Raw genomic sequence first — 24547 nt, 5'->3', positions numbered from 1 at the left:
ACAGAAAAGTCCTCACACAAATTCATTTGAAACGCCAACTTCTGGCATTGCTGCCAAAACCCCCAGTGTCACGTAGATCAGAAGGGGGTTAAGATATACTTGAAGAATTAGACGTGTGATCTTGAGAAAGGGTTCATGACAGTTTGGCATGTATGAAGATGTGAAGGACTTTCACATCCTTTCATTTTGCAGACTTACTGATCTCAGCAGTATTAATCTGCTTTTATGGGGCAAACTGGAAGCCTCCGTAATTCTGTGTAAATGCAGTTTTTAAAGCTCTTGCATATTTTTTTTTGCTTTTGCATATTCTTTAGTGAAAAATAAGTAATGTTATTACATAGGTAAATTGTATAATTTGAACATTATTTAAATGATGCAGGTGGACGGCTCTGTAATGAGAAGCACCATTGTGCAGAACTGTGCATGAGGATACAATAATAAGCTGATATTTCACTTTTTGCTTAAGACTATTTGGGGTGGTCTTTCTGACACCTGCAGAAGAGTCTTTCTGTACCCCAAGTTCCATCCCAATCATGTTGACCATGGAAGAGCTGCAGGGTCCTGGAGACCTTTTAAGTTGACATCAGTCAATTAATCAATACAGTTCAGTCTGATTATTAAGCCAGTGACTACTCAAGTGTAAATGGCATGTAATCTGTATTTCTTTACACAATCCATAAGCATGTTATGAGAAATTGTCGAATTCCTGGTGTGCTTTCCAGTGCTACCTGTCTAGCAATGCCACTGAGGTGCAAGAAAGTCTTCCAAATAACTGGTTCTTGGTGACCACTGTGGCCTTTACCACTGATAACACTGCATGTGGGCATGGTCTTCTCATCTGTGCATTCCTTCCAGGCCACTCCTACCTTGATGCTAAAGAGTTTAGAAAGACCCTGATGGAGTGTCTCTGTTCTCACCTGTCTGGCCTGTGCAGAAGTCATGTGGATTCTGGGGAATGACTGTGGACCATCCTAAACTGAGTCAGGTGGCAAGACTCTAATTGCAGCTGCGGTCCCTAGTGTAGTATCTACCATAGGCCCCGGCATTTGGTAGACCATTATAGGGCCAAAAGTGCAACTTTCTTAATTGCCCGGCTCTCTGCAAAGAGCCTGGTCATCTTGACATTCCACAAGACATCACACCAACCCACCACACTCATGACAGTATAATGACTGGCTGAGGTGACTGACTGGATAATCAGGGTAAATTGGGCTGCGGTTACACAACAGAGACAAAAGAACTCTGCTGAGACCCAAGGAAATTCACTGAGTCATCTCTTAGTACTTTAATGTCCAATAGTAAAAATTAATAGAAAACCAGCCCTGGCTGGTTGGCTTAGTGGTAGAGCGTTGGCCCACCGTGTGAAAGTCCTGGGTTCAATTCCCAGCCAGGGCACGCAGGAGAAGCGCCCATCTGCTTCTCCACCCCTCCCCCTCTCCTTCCTCTCTGTCTCTCTCTTCCCCTCTTGCAGCCAAGGCTCCATTGGAGCAAAGTTGGCTGGGGCACTGAGAATGGCTCTGTGGCCTCCACCTCAGGCATTAGAATGGCTCTGGCCGCAATGGAGGAACGCCCCAGATGGGCAGAGTATCGCCCTCTGGTGGGCATGCTGGGTGGATCCCAGTAGGGCACATGCGGTAGTCTGTCTGACTGCTTCCCCGCTTCTAACTTTGGGGAAAAAAAAATTAATAGAAAACCATACAGCAACCAAAAATAAATAAATAAAAGGAAGGACAATTGGGGATTCAATCTTTCGGGAATGAAGATTTAGGTCACTTTACCAGATAAAGGACTGAGGTTGTGGCTGAGAAATGGATTGGGCAGTGGAAAGAATAGCCATATATTCCAACCATGGCTCGGTAACCAGTTACAGAACTGAAGACTATAGAAGTTTGGCAAGTTTTTTCTTGGTTTGTTATATGCCTGTGTTTATTGGCATACCTAACCATTTTATTCTCTTACCTCCTTTTTTATTTGTATGCGATTTTTTGGAGATTAACATTACAATGAAATCTTTAGGTAACAGAGTATTCCATCGGGCCATGGCTAAATTTAAAGATTAATTAATACAGCCAGCCAGCAATGGCTACAGTAAATTATGGGACTATGTGTCTTCTCATTTAAGGGAAAGATGAGAACTCTTTCTCTTGTAAGAAGAGTAGGTATATCTTGTTAGGTAGAACCATTGAATTGTCTTGATTTTTGTCTGAGAGTCAAATGTGTGTAGAAGGGTGTATGTGGAAGCTGGGTAGCCAAAGGGGTGGGCTGTTAGGTATGCATACATGGCCTCTCAGCTCCAAATTCACCCTTTAGTGCCTGCTCTGCATTAATGGACTGAACTTGAGCATAAGCTTCCCTTTTACAGTGAACATGATGCTAAACTTTGTCAGTAGAGGGCACTAAAGGAAAGTTTCTCTTCCTGGTTACAGTTGCTATGTGATCTTTTCCTTGCTCTTGCTGCACTGACCAAAGCAGTGGCTGTGTGGAAACATCAGCAGTGCTCCGCCTCAGCCACATACCTGGAGAACGAGTCCTTCAGAGACTTGGCAGTCCTGGCTGGGGTCCAAGTATTCTGTAGCTATTTTCTTTGTGGTTACCATAGGGATTACATTTAGCATCCTAAAGTTATCACACTTTAACTTGAATTTATACCAGTTTTACTTCAACAACACACAAAACCTCTACTCCTTTACAGCTGTCTTCACCCCTTTTGCACGTTGATGTCACAAAATTACATCTTTAAACAGTATTTATTCCAAAACATAGACTTAAAAGTATTTAAAACATATTAGTCTCTTAAATTTTGTAAAAAACAAAAAGTGAAATTATAAACCAGTTATAATAACACTAGCTTTTATAAATGCCATGTGTTTACCTTTATTGGATCCTTAAATGGCTTCAAGTTACTATCTATTTTCCCTACATTTCACCTCACAGGAATCCCTTGAGCATTTGTGTGTGTGTGTGTGTGTGTGTGTGTGTGTGTGTGTGTGAGAGAGAGAGAGAGAGAGAGAGAGAGAGCGCCAGAGAGAGGAACAGATAGGACAGACAGACAGGAAGGGAGAGAGATGAGAAGCATCAATTCTTCATTGCGGCACCTTAGTTGTTCATTGATTGCTTTCTCGTAAGTGCCTTGACTGGGGGGCTATAGCAGACTGAGTAACCCCTTGCTCAAGCCAGTGACCTTGGGCTCAAGCTGGTGAGCCTTGCTTGAACCAGATGAGCCTGCACTCAAGCTGGTGACCTCAGGGTCTTGAACCTGGGTCCTCCGTGTCTCAGTCTGACGCTATATCCATTGTGCCACGGCCTGGTCAGGCTTGAGCATTTCTTGCAAGTTAGTTCTAGTGGTAATAACTTCTCAGAGTTTGCTGACCTGAGAATATCTTTAATTTCTACGACATCTTTGAAGGATCATTTTGCCAGATATAGGATATTGGTTGAACCAGATACATCCTCTGCATTTATCACAAGTAGAACAAATTGGTGTCAAAGATAAGGCAAAACAAATTGCCTGGGCACAATTCTCTCCTCAAAAATAGGATACCACATTGACACTCTTTCTTAGAAAAGAAGCATCTAACACAACAACAAAAAAATCTTTGCATTCAATCTTAACACCACTAAACCCTAAAGTACTATAAATTATGCTATGTCACCAATTACTGACAGCTTTGTGATTATTAAATTATCTCTAAGATTACCTCCAGTTCTAAAATTTTATGACTATTCCATGTAAAACCCTGATCACACATCTTGCTACAAAACACTGGTAGCATTTGTGTATGTGTGTGTGCATACTTTATTCTGAGTCTTTTAGCAAAAGGTTGGACTTTGGATCTCTAATTCACAAACCGAGAGGAGAGGACACTACACTGAAATAAAAGCACATCCTCAGTAGCCAGAGCACCTGAGTCCAAAGCTGGGGTCATGTGTAACTTCTCTGGGCTTCGGTTTCTTCGTCTTTAAAAGGGGACAATACCTACCTCACAGGGTCACTAGATGGGCTACTGTTTTTAAGGTATTCAGGATGGTGACTGGCATATAGTAAGTGCTATATTAGTAATGCTTAAATACTTAAATGAGGCAAATTCCTTAAGTTTTCCTTTTTTCTTTCTTTTTTTTTTTTTGATAGAGACAGAGAGTCAGAGAGAAGGACAGATAGGGATGGACAGACCAGAAGGAGAGAGAGGAGAAGCATCAATTTTTCACTGCGGCATCTTAGTTGTTCATTGATTACTTGTTCATTGATTGCCTTCTCATATGTGCCTTGACCAGGGGGTGCAGCACAGCCAGTAGCCCCTTGCTCAAGCCAGCAACCCTGGGCTCAAGCTGGCAAACTTGGGCTCAAGCCAGTGATCTTTGGGCTCAAGCCAGCGACCCTGTGCTCAAGCTGGCGATCCCACATTCAAACTGGATGAGCCCATGCTCAAGCTGGAGACCTTGCGGTTTTGAACCTGGAACCTCTGTGTCCCAGTCTGATGTCTATCCACTAAGCCACCACCTGGTCGGGCCTTAAGTTTTTCTTGAACTTAAAGACTCCTAAATATCTGTAGGCAAACATTATCTCACTAATCTACCCACTTTGTTCTATATTGATATGCTATTTTAAGATAACTTTCTTTGAGCCTGACTAGACGGTGGCGCAATGGATAGAGCATCGGACTGGGATGCGGAGGACCCAGGATAGAGACCCCGAGGTTGCCAGCTTGAGCGCAGGCTCATCTGGTTTGAGCAAAGCTCACCAGCTTGGACCCAAGGTCACTGGCTCGAGCAAGGGGTTACTCAGTCTGCTGAAGGCCCACGGTTAAGGCACATATGAGAAAGCAATCAATGAACAACTAAAGTGCCACAATGAAAAACTGATGATTGATGCTCCTCATTTCTCTCGGTTCCTATCTCTCTGTCCTATCTATCCCTCTCTCTGACTCTTGCTCTGTCTCTGTTAAAAAAAAAAAAAAAAAAAGAGGCCCTGGCCGGTTGCTCAGTGGTAGAGCGTCGGCCTGGCGTGCAGAAGTCCTGGGTTCGATTCCCGGCCAGGGCACATAGGAGAGGCGCCCATTTGCTTCTCCACCCCTCCCCCTCTCCTTCCTCTCTGTCTCTCTCTTCCCCTCCCGCAGCTGAGGCTCCACTGGAGCAAAGATGGCCCGGGCGCTGGGGATGGCTCCTTGGCCTGTGCCCCAGGCACTAGAGTGGCTCTGGTCGCAACAGAGCGACGCCCCGGAGGGGCAGAGTGTCGCCCCCTGGTGGGCGTGCCGGGTGGATCCCGGTCGGGCGCATGTGGGAGTCTGTCTGACTGTCTCTCCCCGTTTCCAGCTTCAGAAAAATACAAAAAAAAGAAAAAAGAAAGAAAAAAAAAGATAACTTTCTTTGGAAATGACCCGCAATTCAATATATGGTTTTATTTTATCAAAACTGAGTGTTTTATAGCTAAGTTTTCAAATTATTGATATCAAATTGGGCCTTAACACTGTGATAAGTATTAAAAGCAAACATAAAAGTGCATATAACTTTCATAAAAGACAGATTATCAAGAAAGCTGCGCTTTACTGTCCAGAAAGAGCTGTCAGATACTCTTACTACAGTTAAGCACTGAGAAAAGATTACTGGCAGGCGGGCAGAGAGCCAAGGAGGGTAGAGAAGACGCTGTCCCTGAATCCACAGTCTACTCTGTGCTTATGTCACGTGACAGTCAGCTCTACTATGGTAACTGGACAAGGAAAGAACAAAATTAAGGACTTTAAAACTACAGATACACATAATATAAGCAATATTAAATAAGATCTCATCCCCAAAGTAAATATCTAATTAAAGCCCAAGGAGAAGATTTAACCTGCAAGGTTGACAGTGGAAACAGAGGCTGGTTAGAAAAGCTATTCCACCTTCTTCGGAAGATGAGCCGCAGTGACAGTTGTCAGGGCATCGAGGGCGAAGCAGGAAAAAGGAAAAGCCTGGATAAGGGAGATGCCAAGCATTCAATATCTCAAGACAGTAGGTGAGCAAGGGAATGTCAAGGGCAGCAGTGACGGGGCTTGAAGCAAAGACAGGTGCCCACCTGTGGCTTGGTCTGTCAGGATCCACAGCTGAGTCTACTGCTAAAGGTCCTGCTTGTGCCAGGAAGCTGTTCCTTTGCTGTCCCCAATCATAATAGTCTGGAGCAAAACTTAAAAAGAAAAAGAAGTATTTCAGTGACTTGAAATATTGTACTTATTATTAATGACATGCCTGCTGTACGTAGATAGCCCTGGGATCTCGTATAAACTACCAACAATTCAAAGTTTTTTTTTGTGTGTGTTCCCACTGATTTAAGAGAAGAAAAGAGAGAGAAGAAGGGAGAGAGAAGAGAGAAGCATCAACTCATTGTTTCATTTCGTTGTGTACTTGCTGATTGCTTCCTGTATGCGTCCTGAGCAGTGATGGAACCTACAACCTCTGGCTTGCTGGGAGGATGCTTTACCCACTGAGCCACCAGGCCAGGGACTCAAGATTTTTTCAGGCAGCTTCTTGAAGCCCATTTTTCCACCAGACAGTTAGTTCTATGTGCAGTGGCTAGAAGTCTGCTCACAAAAGTCAACTGAATTCTAAAGATTTCTAAAGAACCCACAAGTACAGTATTACTAGAACCATACACCAATCACAATGTGTAACAAAATGTTCTAGCAACAAACTGTATCTGAATCTTAGTGTAGAGTACATATAATTCACTACCTGTGCGTCTTTAAGCAGGTAACTTCTGTGCCTCAGTTTTATCTGTGACTGCCTCGTTGGGTTTTTTTTGAGTTAATACCTGTAAAATGCTTAACACAATATCTTAACATATAGTACTCAGTGATATACGATTATTATTGTTGTTATTTTCCTGTCTGTGTGGGGACGGAGCTCTTACCTTGCTCTGCGTAGGTAGTGAGCACTCCCTCAGCCCTGTGCTCTGGGGGAAGAGTGCACACACAGAGAGATACAGGTGACAAGCAGACATGCAGCAGTTTTAGGGAAGTGGGTTAGGACAAGTTTGGGTGTCAGGAAGCCCTGTTTATTGGCTCACTTCCAGGTGACTGATGCTCCCTATGTCTGCTGGCTTGGACTGGTCTGCTTCCTTTTTCCTAAGCACCATCTTTTATTTCATCTGACCAGCATCTCTGCTCCCTGACCCACTTAGAAAGCAATGTATTCTTCCTGCTTTTCCTCAGTTCCTCAGTCCCTAAAACTAGGGCTCTCTTCACAGAGCTTTTAAGGTTTTCTAAGGACTTCTAAAACTTTTCTTTTTTTATTTGGGGGGGGGTTAGGTAAAATGTTAATGATAGTTCTTTAAATTCACAAAGGATGGCATATAGTAAGCTTTGTAAGAAACATGCAGCCTGAGGCTTTCCTTTCCTAGGACCTCCTCTCTCCTGCCGGCCTCCAAGTCCCACATGCACAGGCTGAAAATAGGACGTGATCTCTTGCAGTAGCGTGTGCCTGAAGCATCAGAGGGCTGAGGAAGGGAAGGGAACCCCGTCACCACCATCAGAAGCATGTGTCCTGAGGACGTCTGCACTGTGGTACAGTGTGTTCAGCCTTATGCTGGGTGCCACCTCTCCTGTTCCCATCCTCCTCCAGCTCCAGGGGCTCCACACATTTTTCCCAGCTGGAACTGTAACCAGGCCCCGAGCAGGAGGAGGAGGGAGAGACTTACCTTCCCGGAAGTCCCTGAGGGACAATACTCCAGGCAAGGTCATCGTCACTATCGTATCTCCGAGGGTTGTCAAAGAAATAGGATCTGGGGTTGAATCCATAGCTGGGGACCATTCCAGGGTTGGTCTAGAAAGACAGATACTGGTTCAGTGCATGTTCCCACACTGGTCTCACATCAGACACAGGAGAACAAGACCCCCACAGTAGACGTGTCAGCCCCTCTGGACAAAGTTTCTGCCTGGTCAGCTGCAGCATTCATTTCTTTTTTATTTTTGAGAGGTACTATTTCTTTTCTCTCCCATCCAGTTACTAACCAGGCCCGACCCTGCTTAGCTTTCGAGATCAGAAGAGATTCGGTGTGTTCAGGGTGGCATGGCCATAGACTATTTCTTTTCTCAGTATAGACAAAATCCTCTTTTAGAATTTTGCTTACAATGTTGAATTATCATAGTATTAATCCCTTAACAAAAAACCAGACACTGCCCAAATTAGCCAAACCAGAGGGTCCCAAATTAGATATAAACCTGTATAATAATGTGGGCATTCACAACCATTTCAAATAATGAAACCATTTTGAAAAAGTTTCTTACTCAGTTTGCATACCGTGCCTCTATAATTTACATCATCCTGTTCCCATCCCCACGCCGAGTTCACCTAAAAAAATTTCCAATGATGGGTTTCGAGTAAGCAGATCAGAACTACATGATGTGGCAAACCCAGCCCCACAAACCAGCATTGGTCTATGTCCTTGACACGCCACTAGCAGTCAGTCTATTTACAAGTTAGCCAATGATGTGGAACAGTTGTTATGTGAGGGGATCCATAGATGAATTCTTGCTCTTCTAAGACTGATCTATCAAATATGTGAAGCAAGTGGAACTTGAACTAAGGTGTGATGCCTTAAAATTTATTTGTAGCAGTTCAAGAACGTCTATGCAAAAGAATGAGGTTGGACCGTAGCTCAGATAAAAAGTTAACTCAGAATGGACCATAGACCTGAATGTAAGAGTAAAAACCATAAAACTCCTAGAAGAAAACATCGGGGCAAATCTTCAAGACCTAAAATCTGGTAAAGAATTCTTAGATATAACACCCAAAGCATGAGCAACAAAAGAAAAAAACAGATAAACTGGACTTCATCAAGATTAAAAACCTTTGTGGTTCAAAGAACATCAAGTAATTTAAAGACAGGCCAAAGAATAGAAGAAAATATTTGCAAATCACACGTCTGACAAGGGACTTAAAGTTACAATATATATAGAACTCTTACAACTCACTGATAAAAAGACAACTCAGTTTAAAAATAAGCAAAGGATCTGAGGAGACATTTCTCCAAGAAAGCCAATGAGCATGTGAAAAGTGGCCTGACATCATCAGTCACCAGGGAAAGGCAAGTCAGCAGCCACAGTGAGCTGGCACTTCATACTCACCAGGAAATCAGGCATCAGAGCCAGATAACAAGTGCTGGCAAAGATATGGAGGAACTGGAACTTTCAAACATGACTGTAGTGAATGGAAAATGCTGCACTCTGTGTGGGACCAAGATTGACAATTTTTATTTTATTTTTTTGTATTTTTATGAAGTGAGCAGCAGGGAGACAGACTCCTGCATGTGCTTGACCAGGATCCATCCGGCATGTCCACCAGGGGGCGATGCTCTGCCCATCTGGGGTGTTGGTCCATTGCAACTGGAGCCACTCTAGCGCCTGAGGCGGAGACCATGGAACCATCCTCAGTGCCTGGGCCAACTTTGCTCCAATGGAGCCTTGGCTGCAGAAGGGGAACAGAGAGATAAAGAGGAAGGAGAGGGGGAAGGGTGGAGAAGCAGACGGGCACTTCTGCTTCTGTGTGCCCTGGCCGGAAATTGAACCTGGGACATTCACACATCGGCCGATGCTCTACCACTGAGCCAACCAGTCAGGGCCGACAATTTTACAAAAAGTTAAACATAGAGTTACCAAACGACTTAGCAATTTTACTCTGAAATATATCCCCAAGAAAAATGAGGATATATGTTCACACAAAAACTTGTACATGAATGTTTATGGCAGCATTATTCACAATAGCCAAAAGATGGAAATAACCCAAATGTCCATCAATGAATGAATGGATAAAGAAGACATCATATATCTGTACAATGAAATACTATTCAGCCATAAAAAGGAATGGAGTCCTGATACATGCTACACCAAGGACGACCCCTGAAAACATTATGCTAAGTGAAAAAAGCCATCACCAAAAACTGCATACAATAGGACTCCACTTGTATGAGAATGAGAAATCTATATACAGAGAGTAGACTAAGGGTAGGCTGGGGGGTGGGAGGTGGGAAGGGGATGAGAGTGATGGATAAAGGGTATATGATCTTTGTGAGATGATAAAAAGGTTCTACAACCTGGTTACAGTTGCACATATCTGTGTATACAAGAAACCACTGGGCTGTACACATGTAATGGGTGAACTGTATGGTATGGGAAGTATGTCTCAAAGCTGTTTAAACAAACAAACAAATATGGAGATACTCAAACTTTACCTGAGATTCTGACCTTGGTCCAGAACATGGCCTGAAAATTGTACACCAAGGACCTCGGTATTTTGATGTGGACAGCACACTTGAGTATACCAAGTGTAAAGGCTTATTTGTATCCACGAATTATGGATACAAATGGTAGATAACATTTTTAAAAAGTGATCACTTAGAGAGACAGAACAAGAACAGGAGGAGAGAGAGGGAGAGAAAAGGGAGAAGGAGATAGAAAGGGAGAGGGAAAGGAGGGAAGGAGAGAAAGGGAAGCATTCATTTGTTGTTCCACTTAGTTGTGCATTTCACTGGTTGCTTCCCATGTGTGCTCTGACCAGGGATCGAACCTGCAACCTTGTTGTTTTGGCATGATGCTCTAACTGAACAAACAGGCCTGGGCCATCTGGTAGATAACATTTAAAAGAAAAGCCCCACCTGTATTGTGCTCTTTTAAAATAGATGTGTGAGTTAAGTTATAACTTCCCCCCCAAAAGAATATTAGGCCATATTTTCTCCAAGCAATTACAGACATTATAGATAGTAACAGGATCATTACTGAGGCATACATATAGTGGGTCCTGGAATAACATTTCATTCTAACATTGCTGAGAGGCCACACACAGGACCTTACCTCTTGTTTATATCAAGTAGCCAATTGTAAAACTGGTTTTGTTATATATCATTTCACTTAAAGTCAAAGAAACCTATTAAAAGTATTAATTGAGGACGTACTATATTTGGAATTTAGTTTCTTCTCCAAACCTAATAACGTTTGTGCCAAGGAAAGCCACAGGGTAGAACAATAATTAAAACCATGGGCTTAAGAGCCATACTGGCTTGGTTTGAATTCTGGCTTGTCCCCTACTAGCCATGCGATGTACAGCCTCTGTTTCCTCATCTAAGAATGAGTATTAAAAGGAGGCAGAGTCAAAATGGCAGTGTAAACACTGAACTCACCTCCTCCCAACAAAACTATCAAAATTAAGCCATGGCCGGTTGGCTCAGTGGTAGAGTACTGACCCAGTGTGTGAAGTCCTGGGTTCTATTCCAGGTCAGGGCACACAGGAGAGGCGACCATCTGCTTCTCCACCCCTCCCCCTTCCCCTTGTCTCTTTTCTCTCTCCTCTCCTCCCATAGCCATGGCTAGATTGGTTCCAGCATGTTGACCCAAGTGCTGAGGATGGCTCCATGGAGCCTCTATCTCAGGTGCTAAAAATGGCTTGGTTGCAAGCATGGCCCCAGATGGGCAGAGCATCAGCCCTAGACAGGGGTCACCAGGTGGATCCTGGTCCAGGCACACACAGGAGTCTATCTCTTTATCTCCCCTACTCTCACTTAAAACAAAACAAAACAAAACAAAACAAAAAATTCTATCAAAATTAATCACCACCATCACTGAGGACCACCTGAAGACTAGCTGAACAGAACTCCTATAACTAATGATATAAAGAAGAAGCCACAGACTGACCAGGTGGTGGCACAGTGGATAGAGCATTGGACTGGAATGCGGAAGGACCCAGGTTCAAGACCCCAAAGTCGCCAGCTTGAGCACGGCCTCATCTGGCTTGAGGGAAAAAAAAAAAGCTCACCAGCTTGGACCCAAGGTCTCTGGCTTGAGCAAGGGGTTACTCAGTTTGCTGAAGGCCCGCAGTCAAGGCACATATGAGAAAGCAATCAATGAACAACTAAGGTGTCGCAACAAAAAAATGATGATGCTTCTCATCTCCCTCCGTTCCTGTCTGTCTGTCCCTATCTGTCCCTCTCTCTGACTCTCTCTCTGTCCCTGTAAAAAAAAAAAAAAAGAAAAAAGAAAAATAAAGAAGAAGCCGCCACATTGAGACAGGTAGGGCAGGAGACATGGTCTGAGCAGGTCCCATACCTATATATGGTGATTAATAAACAAGAAAAATAGCTCTCCTAGAGAGGCCCCCCAAGAGGAGTAAGGGATCCGAACTCCACACTCGGCACCCCACCTGGGGCATTCGTGCCAGCAAGAGGTGCCAGTAACATGTGGCTTTGAAAACCAGCAGATTACATCTGAGAGAGACGGAGGGCTGCGGGAGAATGAGACACTGCTCAACAGGGCTCACACACTAACTCACTCACTCCAAGCTCCAGCACAGAGGCAGCAGCTTGAGGGGGGCCTAGGATGCACTGGAAGAGGGTGAATGATAGAGGGGCTGGTGTCGGGGACCCTCAGGACAGAAATGTTTGGCAGGCGCTGTTGTTTGTTTGAGTTATCCTCCCAGCCAGCTGGCCCCATGCATGCAGGGGAAAAGTCTGTTGCTTTCCGCTATACCATTTGCCTTGCCCCACATCACCCCACCCCACCTAACCACTCACCTGGACAGAGCCTTTTCCAATGGCTGCAGCAGACCCTCCACAGAGCTGTGGCCTGTCCTGGTTCATGCTGCAGATTCTCCCAAAGGTCCACAAACCCCACATGAATGACGGCCAGCCCTGGTGTGCACTGTGACCCTCACCAAGCCCCAGCATAAGTGGTAGCTAGCCTCTGCCCACACTAGAACCCCTTCCAACAGGCTTCAGACCTCACCCAAGTGGCTCCATAACTAACAAGAGCCCCACTAAAGGGACTCCCCCTCCATGAGATCAAACCCTACACAACAGCTCCTCTGCTATAGTCACAGGCAGCCCTCACACCCTGCCCAAGGGTCAATACCACCCCTAACGTGCCAGCATTTACTGAGGCATTTACTACAAGAGGAGTACACAGGCCAGTCTACACAGGAAGCACTCCTAGAGCACGGGGCTTGGGTGACCAGGTGGGGTTGGTGGAACTGTGCCACTGGGCCCCACAAGTCACCTACAGAGATGAAGCAGATCTACCTGATACATAGAAACAGACGGCCAAAACGAGTAGACAAGGACACATGTCCTAAATCAAAGAATGGGCTAGAATTCCAGAAAAAAAACACTAAATGAAACAGACAAGCAATCTACCAGAAATGAAAAGGAAATGATGCCCTGACCAGTGGCACAGGGGATAGAGCATCCTCCTGGAGCACTGAGGTTGCAGGTTTCGATCCTGAGGGTGCCAGCATGACCTCCAAACAGGGCACATATGAAAAGCAATCACTCTCTCTCCCCGCCTTCCTCTATTTCAAATCAACAGTTAAAAAAAAAAAAGAGAAGTAACAAATGACACCCTAAACACAAAAATGATGATCAAAATACTATGAACAACTATATGCCAACAAAATAAACAACCTGGAAGAAATAGATAAATTCCTAGAAACATACAATCTTCTAAGGCCAAATCTGGAAGAATCAGAAACTCTGAACAGACTGATACCTGCAAATGAAATCGAAGCAGTAATTAATATAAAAACTCCCAACAAACAAAAGCCCTGGATCAGATGGCTTCAGAGATTAATTTTACCTACCATTGAAAGAGTAATTAATACCTACCCTCTCGCCTGACCAGGCGGTGGCACAGTGGATAGAGTGTCAGACTGGGATGCAGAGGACCCAGGTTCGAGACCCCAGGTCACCAGCTTCAGCACGGGCTCATCTGGTTTGAGCAAAAGCTCATCAGCTTGGACCCAAAGTTGCTGGCTCGAGCAAGGGGTTACTCGGTCTGCTGAAGGCCCGCGGTCAAGGCACATATGAGAAAGCAATCAATGAACAACTAAGGTCTCACAAGGAAAAAACTGATGATTGATGCTTCTCATCTCTCTCCATTCCTGTCCATCTGTCCCTGTCTATCCCTCTCTCTGACTCTCTCTCTGTCCATGTAAAAAAGAAAAAAATACCTACCCTCTCAAATATCCCGAAACACTCAAGATGCGGGAAGGCCCCCAAACTCATTTTAAGAGGCCCACATTACCCTAACACCAAAACCAGATAAAGACACAACAAAAAAAGAAAATTATAGGCCAATATCCCTGATGAGCATAGATGCAAAAATCCTCAACAAATATTAGCAAATCGAATTCAGCAATACATTATAAAGACCATACACCATGATCAAGTGAGATTTGTCCCTGGGATGCAAGGTTGGTACAATATTTACAAATTAATTAACATGATATATCCCATAAGCAAAATGAAGGATAAAAATTGTATGATGATACCAACAGATGCAACAAAGCATTTGACAAAATCGAACATACATTTATGATAAAAACTCTCAGAAAAATGGGAATAGAGGGACCATACTTCAACCCTACTAAAGGCCATAACACACAGCTAACATCATGTTCTCCAGGGAAAAACTAAGTTGTTTTCCTCAAGATCAGGAACAAGACAGGGATGTTCACTTTCATCACTCTTACTCAACATGGTACTGGAAGTCCTAGCCACAGCAATCAGACATGAAGAAACAGAAGGCATCCAGATTGAAAAGGAAGAAGTAAAATTCATTATTTGCTGATAACATGATAAAGAACCCTAAAGATTCCACCAAAAAACTATTCGAACTAGTAAGTGAATTTAGTAAAGTAGCAGGATACAAAATTAATATTCAGAAATTGGTTGCATTTTTATACATAATAACAAACTATCAGAAAGAGAAATTAAGAAAACAATTCCCTTTACAATTGCATCAAAAAGTATAAAGTACCTAGGAATATATTTAACCAAGGAGGTAAAAGACCTGTATTCAGTTTTCTGAATACACTTAAAGAATGTAATCAGGAAACTATAACACACTTAAGAAAAAAATTGAAAATACAAACAAATGGAAGTATATACCGTGTTCATGGTCAGGAAGAATTAACATTATTAAAATGTCCACACAACCCAAAGCAATGTATGAAGCCAATGATAAAAGTGTTGAGGGTCTGACTTTATGCACTCTGAGGTCAGATAATAATAATAAAAGGACAGAAACAGACCCTGAGATGTAGGAAATGCTTCCCTGGACCAGATGGCTTCACAGGGAATTTTATCAAACATTCAAAGAAGGGCCCATTCTCTCTGAAGGGCTCATCTGTCAGGTTGGCATCACTGCCCACCCACTCCAGTCTCACATTTTTTTTATTCCTGGCTCCTTAGTGACTAGCAAGAGATGAACAAGAACACAAAACAAAACACAGCAGATTATTGTACTTCTGCTTTCCTTACCACCCACATTTTGCCTACACTGGACAAAAACCATTCTTTATCTTTTTCCATGGGTTTCATACACCAGTGATTCAAAATTCTACCACTTGTCAGTGTGGTTGGAATAATTTATAGAGCAGAGCTTCCTCATGGCTGCAGTTTGCATTTTCTGTTCTGCTCTCATAAAGAATTTAAAGTTGGTTGAGCAGAAATGTGACCAGATTGGGGGAGTGGCTTTAGCATTGTTCACAATGGTTTTAAATCTCTATCAGCTCATTCCACATAACATAGGGGTGAAGAACTAAATTTACCATTCTCTATTTTTCTTTGCTAACATAGAGGCAAACATATTTGGTTCACAGCAAGTCAAGGCTCAAATAGAATGAGGTTGTTGGTGCATTAGAAACAATAGTTAATCACTCTCTCCAGGCCTGGAGATGCAACTTACTTTCATTTCCCTTGTATGATAAAGCTAATCTGAAAAACACATTTCCCTCAAAAGAGAATCAAAAGAGGAAAAAGTCTCAATATGGGAAGTTTTTATATCACAACAGGATGGAACAGGCTCTCTACTGAAAATCTAAGAAAGAATTCTAATGGCATGTTTACGATCAGAATTAGTCGATATTCTCTGCAAATATGAAATGGTTAACTTACAAGGTCCTTTGCCGAGTTTCTAACGCGGAAGAAGTAAACAACTAAGGTGGTAGGTAAGAGCTCCCACACGAAGAGGACGACTCCAAACACCATGTAGCCGGCATCCCCCAGCTGGCTCTTCAGGTCCGCCTGTGAGAGGGAGGAGGCGCATCAGCAGACTGAGGGCAGGGGGAATAAACTGGACCCTGTTCTTTCTAACGCGAACAGAGACGAACTTGGCTACAGAGCAGCCCTCTCCCCTAAAACTGGGTAGTAGAAGCAGATAACACTAATGGTTCAGACGTAGATCTGGGGTCTTAATACTTCACCCTACAAAATCTTCCTTATGTCCAGATTTGAGTCTCAAATTGCTACTGAGTTTCTTTTCTTTAACAACGGAGTAAGGAGAATATGTTGCCTTCTCCCAAATTCTTGAGAGCAGCATGGAACTTATTTTAGCCTTACCCCTAGGTTATACACATCCATTTTTAAACTTCTCTTCACAGAAATGTTATCTCATTCTTTTGCACTGCAAGTAAAACATTTAGAAAACACTTCTCGGAGTCCAGAAGGTCGGGTTTTGGACCAGAGAGCTGGCCAGTGGCCTCAATGTGGAGTGTTTTTCTTCTGGGGGCAGTTGAAAGGTGTGTAAGAAGTGTGTGCATAGGTGTATTTGGGCAACTCTACCAGGAAGTCCACCATTTCAAAGAAAGTGCACCAAGATAAGCCACGAAGGGCCAATCGCCTAAATGGAACCCTCTTACTTCCCTATCACACAGTACATATCATACAAACAGCAGCCAGACTGGCCATGTACCCACAGAGCCTGCCTCTTGCACTGTGGCTCTAACTAGCATGATGCTCCCCTTCTACACGAGTTACACACGTAACGGGGGCCATTTGCTTTATTCCTGGATTTTATTGGCTGCCACATATGGGTTTAAAGATCTATAAATAGCCCCTAAAAGCAAAAGAATTTTAAAAGTTGTGACCATATTTTAAATTTGTTAAAACCTGTTACTTGAAAGAAAAATTGAAATAATTATTTTGTTAAAACCAAATCCTTGTTGAATGGACTTAAAAGTTTCAATCTGGGACAATGAGAAAGTTGTGGAGATGACGGTGACAGCTGCACAACAATGGGGATGCACTTAACAACACCACTGAGCTGCACATTCATGGGTGGTTAAGAAAGTCAATTTTATATTTTACTACACTAAAAAATCCTTTCTGTATCATGAGTAAGTCTCTATCATTGTTTAAAGTTTCAGTTTTTATATATTTGATATTCTCAAAGTGAGGCACACCTTTAGCTGTGCTTCTCCACTTTGTCCCATCCTGCGTTTGCAGTACTGGTCTGGAGTAGGGGTGGTGATTCGTGTTGTCGTGTTAATCCTTTCTAATCCAAACACCCTGCGTGTGCCTCCCCTGAAGGACATCTCCTTCTCACAGGTTTTATCACGGTCATTTCATTCTCTCCTCCATAGTCCTAGTTTGGTCCAGGATCTGAGACCCACTGGGGACTTCAGAAGTGAACTGTATACGGTAGGTATTCAGTATTTCTCCAGGAAGAGAGCAGGAGTTTTTTTTTTTTTTTTTTTTGTATTTTTCTGAAGCTGGAAACGGGGAGAGACAGTCAGACAGACTCCCGCATGCGCCTGACCAGGATCCACCTGGCGTGCCCACCAGGGGCGATGCTCTGCCCACCAGGGGGCAATGCTCTGCCCCTTCGGGGCGTCGCGCTGCCACGACCAGAGCCACTCTAGCGCCTGGGGCAGAGGCCAAGGAGCCATCCCCAGTGCCCGGGCCATCTTTGCTCCAATGGAGCCTTGGCTGCGGGAGGGGGAGAGAGACAGAGAGGAAGGAGGGGGGGTGGAGAAGCAAATGGGCGCTTCTCCTATGTGCCCTGGCCGGGAATCGAACCCTGGTCCCCCGCATGCCAGGCCGACGCTCTACAGCTGAGCCAACCGGCCAGGGCCGAGAGCAGGAGCTTTTGCAATCTGATCTGAGAGACTTTTTTATAGAAGGTCTATTTCTTTATGGTAATGCTTCTCTGCATGTCTCTGGCTCAGGGGGCGTCCACTCCAGCACGGTGGGAGGTAATATGTCCACGTTTGTATCCTTGGCACTCTGTCCAGGGCCAGAAACAAGAATCGTCAAATGAGAGAATACAAACTCATTCTCATTCTTTTTTTTTTTTAACAGAGGCAGAGATAGATAGGGACAGACAGGAACGGAGAGAGATGAGAAGCATCAATCATCAGTTTCTCGTTGCGCGTTGTGACTTCTTAGCTGTTCATTGATTGCTTTCTCACATGTGCCTTGACCGCGGGCCTTCAGTAGACCGAGTAACCCCCTGCTGGAGCCAGGGGCCTTGGGTCCAAGCTGGTGAGCTCTTTGCTCAAGCCAGATGAGCCCGCGCTCAAGCTGGCGACCTCGGGGTCTCGAACCTGGGTCCTTCTGCATCCCAGTCCGACGCTCTATCCACTGTGCCACCACCTGGTCAGGCATCATTCTCATTCTTTTTGTTTGTTTGATATTTGTTCTTATTTATTTGTTACTCTTAGAAAATCTCAGTTTTGACTGTACTCATTCTTTTTTGAGATTTTGTGAACATGGACGCCAGATGCTTTTTTATAAGCCTTTGTTTATTTGCTTTGTAATTTGTGAATTTCCAGAATATATTAAAAAGACAGCATCATACTGAGACCACTGGTAAAATGAACTTCTAACTCTTAATGTCCTCAGTCACTTGCATCTAGATTTCCTCAAGTGCTATTAGCGTTCACACTCCATTAAAACAAATCATTTAACTTTGTAATTCCAGGTAGTTTCTGAAGCCTAAATATAATGTTTCACCTGTGCACATTCCACCCTTCAATAAGACCATTTATATTCTGAAAGAAGCACTTAAAAAATTTAAGTGCTGCTTGACAAGAGCCCCCAGAAGATACAAAAGAGAAAGGAGGCTGTGTGTGTGTGTGTGTGTGTGTGTGTGATGTGTGCACGTGCATATGTGTCCTGGTTTCAGAGAAGACATGTGAGCTGGAACATTTACAGATGAGGCTGCAGACACCACACAGGTAAGGGGCTCCCAATGTCACCCAGCTATTTAACTGCAAAAGCAAAGAGCTTCACACTTTCCACCACAGAAAATGCTGCAGAGCAGAGGCGTCCCCAGGTGCCACCTCATGGCGCCCACTGACCTGGTCTGACACGTTGTACCAGTCGTAATCGAAGGAGTGGATGTTCTTGTTCTGAGGAAAGGACAGGATGAACAGGTTGTAGCAGGCTCGGGAGGTGTACAGCAGGATGATGGTCACACCGATGGTGGTCACTTGACACACGGAGGAGCCCTGGAAAAGCGGGAGCCCTGAGGGGCACGCCTGTACCAGGCTCTGCCCAGAATACCACCTGTGTCCCCACCTCTGTCAGAACCCTCCTGCCTCAGAACCCTGTCCAGACTTCACATCCCACAGCTCTTCCAAAAATTTCAAATGATATGTACACAGACGCTTTAAAGCCTGGGAGCTGATTCAAAAGTACCCTTAACAGGTTAAACATGGGCCATTTACCTGAGGCCCACGCTCGTAAGAAAGTCAGACGGCTTTTTTGTTAAATCTCTAAGTGCTACGGGCAGCTCCAAGAGGACCTTCTTGACCTGGGAGCCCAGTGCCCAGCCTCTGGCCAGGGGCCAGGACAGAGCTGTGCTCGTGATAGTGGCTCTGGGCAATGAGCGCTTTCTCAAAACCAGAGTCTTCCAGGTTGGGAGGACAAAGGTCCAACATGACTGTGGGCTTGGAGTTTGGGGGAGAGCCATGATTCATGACCAAACTGTGAAGTGCAATTTCCACAGTCAGTTAAAGGACCCCTAGCTAGAAACAGATAGTTAACAAGAAAACTGAAACTCATGTTTGGATTTTGCATTTGGAAATCATTAACTACATCCACGGTATTTAATTCTGCCAGGTGCACTTAGTTTCTTTGCCACGGGAGTGACCTCAGTGGTGTGTGACAATTTAAAACTAAACCCTCCTCTAAACCACAATTCTGTTTTAAACACCTTAGACTCTCTATGTGGGAGACAATGTGAATGACAGAAAGTTAAAGCAAAATCAAATTTGAAATTCATCAAAATTTTATAGATGAAAAACTAGTCTACTGCACTAACTTTCAGGATTTTATAAGAATTCTACCAATTCACAGGATGCTCTGATTAAGGCTTTATATTATATTACGAAGTTAAAGGCACAGGTTTGAATCTAGCAACCACTGAAGACTCAAAACTGTGGGAGACACAAAAGTGGGAGACAGAGTGTCTCACAGCCAGATGGGCCCCACAGCAGAGGAGGCAGACAGAGGTACACCCCAGGACATGCAGCCACGGAATTCTAGGAGCAGAGGGGCCACAGAAACCACTAGAGAGAACCAAGGCCAGAGGCTGAGTGACCCAGGGCTGAGATCCCAGAGCCAGCAAGCGCCCAGCATCTGCTCCCTGCCCTCCATACTCCGCTAGGTTTGTGGATGGAGGAAGAACTGGGGTCAGGCTGGTCGAGCACTCAGCACCACAGCCCACGCAGCATATTAGTTCCTGTATGTGACAGTGGGAAAGGAAAGGAGAAAATATTCTGGGTGTAAGGCATCGCAGTGAACGAGAGAGCAAGCCAAGGGCTGGCCCGGCTCCATCCCTGAACAGCCAACGACAAGGAAAGCACCTTGAACTGCAGGGCAGTTCCCACCACTAAGGAGACCTCCCTCCTAGGCGCCATCAATTGGGGGAGCCTGCACCCAAGGCTATAGCAGTGCAGCCCAGGGGAAGAGGACAGATCCTTCAGTGACTGCCAAAACCGACTCTGGGCTCTGCATCTAGTAGCTGCATGCCTGGGGTAGCCCAGTGACCTCTGTGCCTCAGTTCCCTTATCTATAAAGTGGAGATAAGACGGACTTCCACAATTGAGAGCTTACACCTGTGAGTGCTCAGAAAAGTGCCTGAAATGCAGTGAACATAGGTGTGTATTTTTAGTAACATTTTTAGCATAATCTACCCCACTCATCCTATAAAATAGAGGTGAAACCATCATATCTGTAATCAGGAATTCTGCACACTGGCACACTGAAACAGAAAATTTCTTGTGTACAAAGTTCAGTGACTTATATACCTCTACATTTCGGCCACCAGGTGTGTGTGGCTAATCATTTGCAGGTCAGGTGTAGAAGATGTTTGTTGAGTCTGTCTGCAAACCAGGAAACTATTTTTAGAACAAGCTGAACAGAAGGCTCTTGGCCACATTTCCCCCTTACCTTGGACTCCAAGTAAATGTTGGCCAAGGACATCTTGGAGATTTTGTAGAGGCAGATGGAGAGCGAGATGGCACACAGCACAAAAAGCGTGTCATTGATGGCCACGCGCACGGACACAATGGCCTTCCGCTCCCAGCTCCCTGTCTTCACCAGCACTGCACAGGTTAGATTCACCAACAGGAAAATGAGACTGATGATGAGTGAGGCCAGGTATAGTGGTAGCCTGGAAGGGCGACAGGCACAGCGTAAGGCACTAAGACCTGCATGGTGGTTGCTTATTCTGGGTCAACCCAGAAGAAAACTGGTATGTTTTGGTGAACTGCTAGAAGCGGCATGTGCCAAAGTTAGCAAACATTTCAGAGATGGGCTTTGGGAGTGGGACTGTCCAGGACTCAGGTGACAGACTGACTACAAGCTGTGCCATCAGAAAAGTACTGCAGCTCTGACAGCCTCACTTCCTGGTTCCCAAGTGGTGTGAAGACTGAAGGAGATGTGAACGTTTGCTTACTGCATACAGGACTCACCCTGAGCACAGAGCATGGGCTTGGCGTAGGGGCTGGTTTCAATGAATATGCTCCCTAGCCTGCAATCTGGGAACTTGAGCAAAATTAACCTGCACAAGCCACACAGTCTCATCAACTGAAAACACACGAAATAACACCTACCGTACAGGTTGTCTTTGAGAATTGACATGTTTATAATGGGTTTCACCCAAACAAAGTCACTGATGAAGTAGAAGTTGGGTAGGTGGTGCTCACTTGTACCTGGGGACCCTTACTACAGGATGCGGGATGGAAAAGCTGCCACACCTTGCCCAAGGCTGCATGCTGTCCTGGTCACTGACCACTTCGAATTTATAGTTTCTCAGAGCCACATACTTCCTAACGGTCTGCATGAAGATTTCTCAGATTTCCTAAAAAGGCATTCAGCAGCCTGTATATTCATCATGTTTCCTTTGGGTAGCCATCATCCAGCAGACACACCAATAGCAGTCAAGCTTGCTGGACTCCAAACCAGACTGGTTTCTGTTGAATGCTTGCAAGTCCAAAAGCAGAAAAAATTAACTAGAAGTGCTTTTGAAGCCTGACAGTGATGTGATTTCAAAGCTAACACAGACCAGGACACAAAAACCTGACTCTAGTCCCAGCTACAGACACCACAGGACTGAAAGGGGCCCATGTGATGAAGGAGGAGGGTGGGATACAGAGAGAGAGGGGTGCAGCTGCAGTTTTACCTTCTGCTCAAGTGTCAGGGTCATCTAATAACCTCTTACATACCTCAGCTAACTTTAATGGGATTTTATGTTTTGCAATTAATAATTTACTATACATGGGCAAAGTCTCTCACCTACCGGTCATTGTCAAAACCCGTTATCCTATTATAGGAACTTTGCCAACCTCACTCCTAATCCTTCAGGCTGTAGCTCAAATATTACTTCTTCCCAGAAGCCTCTCCTGACTCCTGCACCCCTTCCATGCACACACAGCACATCACCAGGTCTCTCTGACATCTGCCTTCCTGGTCTCTGCACTTGAACTTCACAGACTGCTCACAGCTGGTACTAAAGCACGTGGACACGGTCTGACCACACACCTATCTAGATGGTGAGCTCCAGGAGGATGGAGACATTGGCTCTTTCCATCACCCCTCTGTCCACATAGCACCAGCAGGAGCTCCATAGATACGTTTGAGAGGATGAAGGCGGGGGAAGAGGGAGGAACGAGTCCAAGTGAACACATGCACCTGAACCAGGCGCAGGACGATGGGTCTCTAACCGGGGCAGTCCTCTTCTTCCCTGCAAACACTAAATCCCAGCTGCTGTGAGACTGTCCCTTTTTGGGGAAATAGCCAGAACTGGAGCAATTGCGTCTTTCAAGGTGGAGACAGAGAATGGAGGTGCTCCCTTCACAGCCCTGGGCTGGTGTAGAGGTAACAAGATGGAGAAGTGGTCTGAGCCCCAGCAGCCCAGGGTGACTGGGCAGATCCGGGAGGGGTGGATAAAGCGCATGGGAGAGAGAGAAGGGTATGATCTGTACAAAGTCAGAAATGCCAGAGACCACACCGGGTCTGGGCTAGCCTGCAGGGGGCAGCCAGGGTGGGAGAGGAACTGAGAGGGCTGAGGGCCCACAAGTAGATAAGCAAAGGAACAATGGAGCCTGGACAGGATGAAGGTACTTCAGACAAGAGACAATGACCCCAGAGCTGAAGAGGGAGCATAGCCGATGGGACCTGGACAGGTGGTACCCCTAAAGGAGGTAAGAGCAGTAGGGGAGCCAAGGGCTGAGCCACCCACCACCTGTGGGGCTGTGCCATGGGGTGGGACAGGCAGGCCCAGCCATCTTAGAGATCAGCTTCAACTGTAGTTATGACATGAAAGCTTTTCAATCAGCAACAGATTATTTTGAAAACTAAATATGAAGTCATTACTAAAGTCATCACTTGGTTAAGGCCCTTCTAATCCATCTCACTCTCTCACCAACTGTCATGGTCCTTGCTGGTCCCTCTGCATGGACTGCCTGCACCACCTCCCAAAGCTCTTCCCAGACAACAGGCCTCTGTACAGCCCACTGCGGTCCCATTACAAAGTACACAGGGCATAGCTGTTCAGCTCTGGGTGTCACCATTTCCCTGAGCAGACTGAGCTCAGGAAGGGTGCCCCCACCTCCACTGTGTCCACAGTGCCAAAATGGCAAGCTGGTACACAGGACTCCTGCCCTAGCCATCAGGTCCAGGATGCTGCTTCCCACTTCCCATCGCTAAGATCAGGGTCCTCCTGCCAGGCGAAATACTGTACATCTGACACGGGGATGTTTCCTCTTTTCCTGCAACCTCCCATAAGCCCTGCGTGTGCCTTCAGGAAGGGGGTTGGTCAGTCAGGGGATGTGAACTCTTGGGCACCTCCACTTCCTTCTGTACAGACACTCAGTAGGGGGTCGGTGCCACCCACGTGGGGCTGCTGCGAGGGCCGGGCAGAGGATGCGTGAGGCAGTCGGCACAATTTGTGGCTCGTGGAATTATTACATTTGTTATTTGTCCTCAACCATGTTCTCACAGATGGAGAAGTCGGGGGCATAGGGAAAGAGACCAAGGGAGGGTCTTTTTGGAATCACCAAAATTCTGCTTTCTGGTTTCTTGAAAGCCCTCTTTTTATTATCTGCTGTGCCTTTGGGATGCACATGGGCCCTGGATGGTGTGACACCCCCATGTACACAGCACTGGCAGCCTCTGAAAGCACCCTCTGCCCTCCACATACCTCACTTTCCCAGATGGCTCCCGCGGGTGTGGTTTTAAACTCGGCAGCAGAGAGAAATTCTTATTCCCCTTTTCCTGTGATGAAAGCAGTATATGGCCTCTGCGACA

At 45.2% G+C, this 24547-nt stretch overlaps 1 protein-coding gene and 1 non-coding gene across 7 annotated transcripts in view; one reads left to right on the top strand and one right to left on the bottom strand.

The window, feature by feature from the left end:
• GPR137B (G protein-coupled receptor 137B) overlaps window positions 1-24547 on the bottom strand; it is a 74357-nt gene that overhangs the window by 30507 nt on the left and 19303 nt on the right. For 5 of the 6 annotated variants that reach the window (XM_066235746.1, XM_066235762.1, XM_066235750.1 and 2 more), the window contains exons 3-7: window positions 21188-21410; window positions 19093-19242; window positions 15908-16036; window positions 7667-7791; window positions 6050-6157 (exon numbers count right to left, since the gene is read on the bottom strand). In XM_066235746.1, the coding sequence (XP_066091843.1) occupies window positions 6050-6157; window positions 7667-7791; window positions 15908-16036; window positions 19093-19242; window positions 21188-21410 (735 nt within the window). Of the gene's footprint in view, window positions 1-5376; window positions 5946-6049; window positions 6158-7666; window positions 7792-15907; window positions 16037-19092; window positions 19243-21187; window positions 21411-24547 lie in introns of those variants that run through there. The other variant, XM_066235755.1, reaches the window with a different exon arrangement.
• On the top strand, window positions 1320-1395 carry TRNAG-ACC (transfer RNA glycine (anticodon ACC)). The gene has a single exon. It is a non-coding gene; the product is annotated as a tRNA-Gly (tRNA).

This window comes from Saccopteryx bilineata, chromosome 1 (genome assembly GCF_036850765.1).
Source record: "Saccopteryx bilineata isolate mSacBil1 chromosome 1, mSacBil1_pri_phased_curated, whole genome shotgun sequence".
In the NCBI taxonomy this organism is placed as follows: Eukaryota; Metazoa; Chordata; class Mammalia; order Chiroptera; family Emballonuridae; genus Saccopteryx; species Saccopteryx bilineata.
This window is presented reverse-complemented; position numbering and strand designations above follow the sequence as displayed.